Raw genomic sequence first — 7,479 nt, forward strand, 5'->3', positions numbered from 1 at the left:
TTACTATACCAACTGCTTAGTAGCACCTGAGAAAGACAATGCTTGTCCTGAAAATATTACACAAATACTATACAAAATGCCACAATATTTCAAATTAAAGTTCAGAATCAGTATTATTAATATTATTATTATAATTATTGTTGTTGCTTTATGCATGTCAGAAAGACTGACTGTATTGAGAAGTGTATGATTCAACATTTCATGGTTTTTATCGTTTATAATTGTTTTAAAATGTTCTAGTATAAAAAAGCAAAGTAGCCTATATTGTTTAGAATTGTTGACTTGTATATCTATAAAACATAATTAACTTGCTCCCACTGAGTCAGTGTATTTACATTTAATTACACTTAGGGTCTCAATTCAATTCAATTCAATTCAATTCAATTCAATTCAATTCAATTTATAATGTCAAAGCAGATCTTTCTGATGAAGATGTCAGCTGCTCTTTGTTATATTAAAGTAGTAATAATAATTCAACATTTTAATGCCATTCTTTTTATTATTCAGACAGCCGGCAATGGATTAAACGCTCTCTCTGACACCTCCAGGGGCCACAGTCGGCTTTCAAAGATGAGGAATAATGCATTGAATTTGACTGTCCACTTCCTGATTGGTTAGTCATTTGCCAGCAGAAAACATTGGACCAATGATGACAAAGCTTCTAGGACAATCTTTGAATGCCCCTAGAGGTGTCACACAGACTAGTTTTGAGAGCGTTTAACCCAGTTTATAGCTACATTAAGTGACTCAGAGTGACAAGTCCTACCTCAAACCCTAACCTAACCATAACCGGAAGCACGGGAGCAGGCAGATGACATGGGCAGCATTGCTCTAGCTAGCAGGTTACTAGTGGCTGGATGATGGTATAATAGTGACTTTATCTCCGCAAAACCAACTTGGCTGTATAATTGTCTAAGTTACAGTGAGAAGAAGCCCAGATGATTGTATACACTCTGACAGAGCTTCTGTGGTTTTTTAACACATTCATGGTTCTTATACTGGGAAAACGCACGTTGTGTCACTTTGACTCCAAAATGTAATAAAAAACATTAGAATGACTTGACACCTGAGAGCATTATGAGTTAATATTAAACATCATCTGCAATCATCTGTTTTCTAAATTGACAGAATTAGCCCTCCCCAACCCGTCCTTGTCCAATAGGCACGTTAGCAGCGAGGAGACAGCTAGGGCACACTGTCCTTCTCACCCATTGAGATGCATGTTAAATTACGGGATTTCTCCATATAAATAATCGATAATTTCAGCAGCAAGAGCATCAAAATGTCTTCTGAATCAAGTCAACCAGGCCTGCAGTAGGCTATGCACTGGACAAATGTGCATGACATAATTTAAATAAATTAGAAATGCGAGGAAATGACAGATGGAACAGTATCCAACATCAACTTTAACGACTGCCCAACAGGAGTTTTCATGTTGCACGGTAATTAGTCATTAGTATTATTGCCATCACCTGGGCAGGTCAGTCGTGTAACTTTCCTGACATTAAGCTGCCTACACTACGTGTTCAACAACACAACCATGCAAAATAACACTGACAGCTATGAGGTGACGAAAGCGTGTCCTGCATAGCAACAGTTGGGTTTTAGCAAAGGGCTAATTGTTATTTTTTTCTGTTTTGTATCTGAAATGTACAAATATCATTTTTGAATGAAACCTTTAGTAACAATTGTATGTATGTACAGTACGTACTACGTACAGTATACACTGTATGTGTTGTGTTGAAACATTCCTAACCAGCCTCAATGGTGTACAGTACTGAAAATAACCCCTATAAAGCTCCGTTCAGACATGGATGGTTAGAGCGGTGCAATTACACATAAAGTCAATGCAAAGACGAGAAGTTGCGCAAATGGGCGTGGCGCGACCTGGCGCGGTACAAATGGGACGAACTGAGGCGGATATATATATATTCAGGTCAGAATGTGTTGAGATAAATGGAGCTGAGCTAACCTAGCCTGGCTCCAGACCATAGACCCTGGCAACTCCACTGACTGCTTCTCTGCTTCAAGCTTCACAGAGCTTCAGTCTGATAATCAGGCTAGAGCTAACCTGCATCTAAAGGCCAAACCACACCAATGCAACTAGTCACAGCTCCTTGCAACAAAACGGTTCTAAGGTCAACCACACCAATGCAACTCCTTGCAACTGCCATTGGGGATAATGGTTGCAAGTAGTTGAATGTTGCAAGGAGTTGTATGGCGAATGATTGGTTTGGAGTGGGCTTTAGAACCTTCTTAAGACACTGCACTTCTTCACTGAGAGCACACACCCTCACTCACTGTAATGTTCACAAAACCATTGATCATACTCACAAGGCAGCCATTTTACCTTTACTGTATGTCACACTTGGGGACCCCAATCCACCCCAAGTGTAATGCTTGTTGACATGATGTGTGCGATGTTGCGTGCAATGTATGTGATGTGTGCTTCAACCACATGTATGTTATTATTACACAGCCAGGAACCACTAAAGCACCGACTGTGTTGTAATCTACTAACCAAATGAAAAGTTAAACTGACACTTCAATGTGTTTATCCATCATTCATTCATGTTAATGAATGTATTTCATGTTGTGGGACCCTCTCTAGGTCAGCTGATGGGTATGAATGAGGTGACGGAGAAGCTGACCCTGTCCGAGAAATGTCACAATGAACACGCCGTTGTCCAAAGAGTCACTGCCGCAGCCAACCTCAGTAGGGTGCCTTGTGGCTCTGATAAGGAGTGTAGGTAAGACACGGATGTGGGAGGTTTGTTGTGACTTAATTTATCCTTGAAAATGCTAGCAGTGCTTAAAAACAACACGTTGAACAGGTTATTCGCCTGGTGCTATAGCTTTATTTATCAGTGGTCCAGTCTACAGGCACTGCAGGCAACAGTATATGCAAAAGTCAGTCACAGTAGCATCCTTTAGGTTTAGCCTTGCTACTCTAAAAGCTAACAGTCCCAGGCCAGACTGGTGGTGGCCCTGCTTATTACTGAGCATTTACAGCTAAGGGTTTACAGCTGAAGCGAAGGCCTGTTAATTCAATCATATCTGTATAAGTGCATAAAACACATTGTTTTTGTTCATCCCACATCTCCCTGATGCCTGACACAGCCATGTGTTCCTCTGTTCCCTCGACTTTACTTCACCTTTGTTTCCAACCTTTGCCGCTGCTACTACTACTGCTGCTGTGACCTCTGAACTTTCTGAACTCTAGCCCCGGTATTCCTCCTCCTCCTCCTCCTAAATTTCCTGTCCACAGGTTTGCTGGGAAGACAGTGACCAGTGGCAGCATGGTGCTCGTCACCGTGGCGACCAGAGAGGAGCGTGGAGCCCAGCTGATGATAAACTGTGAGAAGATGCTGGTGGGGGCCATGTTGGTGAAGGACATCATGTTGGCACTAACGCAGTGACACCTCACCTCCAGCCGCACCCTGTTCCCCTGGCCTACACAATCAGCATTCATTTGACTCTGAGAATGTACAAATGTAACCAAATTGGTTAAATTTGTACACTCTCAGAGTTACAAATGCAAAATGAACATTGAGGATTTTAAAGTGTACACGCCCAAACGCAACTACACACAACAGAGTGCAATGGTCTTTTTTCCACTATGTGGGCTGTGCCGTGCTGTGCTGTGAGATTCGTGGTTAAGAATTATTCTCCGTAATATCATATGCTTGGGCATACATTCTAATGGTGAGAGCTGTCGGTCCTTCTCAGACCCGCTTGTCACCTGGTGCTGACCCGTTTAGAATAGGGCTGTGGAGGCCAGGTTTACATTTTACGTGCACATGATTGTACTGTCAGCTGTCACTCAATGAAGATAAAACGAAAGGTAGTTAGTAGTACACACACACCAGGAGCGACACGAATAAACAAAACGAAAATGCATCGCAATTATTTAAAACTTAAAACTTTTATGTTGGTGATGCCTTATTCATTCAGGTTGATTTTTCCGTGCTGAAAAATCGATCTTTAATAATTATGTTGCTTCATCGCCTCGTTTAGGTGTGCTCTAAGCGCAAAACACAAACATTGTTTTAATTAATGCAAATGAATCGCACAAAATAAACGCTCCCGGTGTGTGCTGACCTTAATTCATGCAAAAACGTTTCAACATTGGTAAGTCAACAATGTTACTAATGGATTTTTACAGTTGAAAATGACATCATTCCACACCACACAGTATAAATTAACCTTCAGCTGGCTAACATAAAAGTTAACAACTGAATGACTGTGGCACTGAGTTACTATAGCAACACCATAGCAACGAACATAGTCCTGATTGACAGAACGAAAGACAAACAGGCTGTAAAAGGCTAGAGCCGCATGCTTCACCCATTAGCTTCACCCATTACACAGACCCGAACGGCTGCACAGCACAGCCTGGCACTTATGGAAAAGAGGCATTACAGACTTGAATTAGCATTTTCATTTTCTGAGTCATGGGTTTCCTCAACAGATATAGAATTATGCAGAAAATAAGATCCGTGGACCGTGATTGGCATAAGCATAAGGCAGTGGTTCTCAACATGTGGGTCAGGACCCGCAGGGGGGGGTCCCCAGGTGACAACTATACTATAAAACTGTCCCCAGTTCAAATGATTATTTTGAGGTGAAAAGGATGAGAACCACTGCTGTAAGGAACCCAACCGTGGAAGTAACTTCTGCGTTTTAGCCTACAAAGAGACGTCGTCAGTCGTCACTAGAAGTGCACTGCATCTCCATCCTTTGACGTTCCGTTTATACAGTAAGCATACTGTCCTCTCCCTTCCTATCGCTATCACATTTACCTACACCCACACGACAAGTTAACACAGTTACATCCATTTTCAAAACACTATAGCACCTCCAATCTGCTATCCTAGTGTCTGTGTTTGAAGAGATATGAAAGTTGAAATTCCCATTGCTGGTTTTACCAAACCACCTTTTAGAAGCTGTTCATCGAAACGTAACAAAATGCAGTATGTTGTAGAAGTATTTGTTTATGACAATCAGACATGGACCTTGTAGGACCAGGTGGTAGATAGAGCAGACACAATTACTGATTTCAACTGTAGGCTTTATTACACAGAAACGTCTGGAGAGAGAAAGTATAGATTACGTAACGGATGATAATCAAACTATTTCAGTTAAATATGTAATGTAGCATGAAGTTAATTCACATTTGGTTTGATTGAGAACTTGATATCTGAATAAGTTCATATCTCTGGCACAAAAACAGATACTGTCATAGGCGTTGACTCCACGAATATGTGCTCAGTTCATAATCCAGTATAACAATAATGTTTTAATGCCAGTTTAATTCCCACATCTGAAACTTTGCTGCACTTGTTTTCTGCTGATTTCGGTATTCACCAAGCTGACATGGCAATGTCATTGGAAGGGACTTTCACATATAAAAACTGGAAAAGTACATTGTCATTGGAAGTATTGTACTATGTAATACAGTAAAACTGTAAGGCGTGTGTGTGTGTGTGTGTGTGTGTGTGCGCGTGCAGACAGATTTTGGTTAACACTTTACTTGAAGTGTACACTGGGGCATCCTGAACATGTACTCAGCTATCACGTTTGATTCATGACAATAACGTGTTCAGGATGCAGGTGGCTGGTCATGTTGAGTTCTAACGAGGTCTCAGCTGAAGTTATTTTATGGCCTTTTAACAACTTAATTTATTTCATGTTTTCAGGGTTAAAGGGTTAGTTCAGCCAATACATGACTTATTTTCAATTACACACCCCATGAAGCCTTGAATTCATGGAGATCTTTTAGTTTTTGTCGGCGGAGTCTCCAGACCGGATCATCGAATTATTGGCTTAGGAATGTGACAACCCCATCCATGCATCATGGGGTGTGTTATTGATAGAACATACGTCATTTTTGGGGTGAACTTACTCCTTAAAAGGTCAGGCTGTACAGTAGGCATACAGAATAGCAGCTTCAATGTTCTTATGCGTCCACATGTGACCTTACTTAATCTAAACCTCACTATTTATTTACTTTACCGTTGGGAAATGTTGCATTTTGTTTGTTTGACCAAAGGATTGCATACAGGTTTGGTACGTCCACAATGGACAGAGCTGGGGAATGGTAGAACCAGTGGATCTGAACTTCAGTCTTCTCACTGCACTGCTTGTCTTGCAGTAAACATAGTTCACTGGTAGAATACAAAACAAGCAGCGCCAGTTAAGAACCTGAAGAATCTGATAAATACCGTTTAGTTTTTTACTCTGTGCATTTGTTGGTTTTACTGTCTTCCCATTGAATCTTGCACATTTCCAGCTCCTTTTAAAAAAGAATGTAATTTATTTGTTTCACCAAATGTATTGTTCCAAATTGAACATGTCTCTACTCTCATGTGTTAGACTGAAGCTCCTTTCTATCTGGCCATTTTCCCCCAGACAAGCTTCTGGTTTCAGAACTGGTTAATTATATCCTCTATGTGGTTGTGAAATGTGGTCTTGAAGTATTACAGCTTTATTTATTATACAAATAAAAATATGGATAAGATGAAACATAATCATGTGTCATGGTTTTTGAGTGGTGCTAACCACTCCTACACGCAGCAATGTGTGTCTGAATGTCTAAGCACGGAAGTACCTTTCTTTCACCAAGTGTCACTGTTGCACAGCCTAACACACACACACACACACACAGTACAAGTATTCTCAGGTCTACAAGCTCACTGTACAAACAGTACAGTACTACAAAGTACAGTACTACGAATAACAGTACAGTACCACTCACTTCAGACGGGTCTGATTTTGACATCAGTCTCGACCAGTGGTGAATCAGTGTTCGTTTTTCTTTAGACTTGTACAGAGGCAAATATTTGACTCTTTGACTGGCCATTTCCTGCTTCAGGCAAATTGTTGTTGGCTTAATAATATATAAAACCATTTACTCTCTGTAAACCTGAGTTACCGTGGAGTAATAACTTAAGATAAGAACTTAATTTTTGGCTTGCTTGGCATTTGACCTTCAGAGACAGGGAGAGTTGCAATAACTTGCAGCCTTTCTTTTTCGACTAAAAAAGTTTTGTGTTTATTTAGTTGAAGGAAATATCGCCACAGAACATGTTTGCATATTGACCCAGTGAATCTACGCTCTATGGCACCATAAAGGCTACTTGATGACAGAGCTATGATGTCATCTGAATAATTATGGTAAGATATAGTTTTTTTATTTTGTATTCTAATGAATGGGAGAATGTTAAGGTTTAACAGAAGAGATCCCTAGGGTTAGGTACAGTAACTCCACACGATATGTTACAGCTTTGTTTATCTAATCAAAGCAGACATGTACTTGATGTGTGTAGCAGAGTTGTCCTGCCTGAATTCCATGTGCCCCCCCCCCCCCACACCTTGGCAACACATTACACCAATTCTCAGAACTCTACACTGTCTTTACATCACTCAATCATCCTACGATTTGTTAAATAGCTCAAAAGCCTTTATTAACACATTTTC

At 40.5% G+C, this 7,479-nt stretch overlaps 1 protein-coding gene across 3 annotated transcripts in view; it reads left to right on the forward strand.

The window, feature by feature from the left end:
- The window catches only part of ap3b2 (adaptor related protein complex 3 subunit beta 2), a 47,119-nt gene extending 43,288 nt beyond the window's left edge, over positions 1-3,831 (forward strand). For 2 of the 3 annotated variants that reach the window (XM_083764172.1, XM_083764173.1), the window contains exons 26-27: positions 2,612-2,750; positions 3,224-3,831. In XM_083764172.1, the coding sequence (XP_083620298.1) occupies positions 2,612-2,750; positions 3,224-3,419 (335 nt within the window). In that variant the 3' untranslated portion in view covers positions 3,420-3,831. The remainder of the gene's footprint in view (positions 1-2,611; positions 2,751-3,223) is intronic. The other variant, XM_083764174.1, reaches the window with a different exon arrangement.
- Positions 3,832-7,479: the final 3,648 nt, after the last annotated feature.

This window comes from Protomyctophum parallelum, assembly GCF_964188405.1.
Source record: "Protomyctophum parallelum genome assembly, chromosome: 4".
Classification (NCBI taxonomy): Eukaryota; Metazoa; Chordata; class Actinopteri; order Myctophiformes; family Myctophidae; genus Protomyctophum; species Protomyctophum parallelum.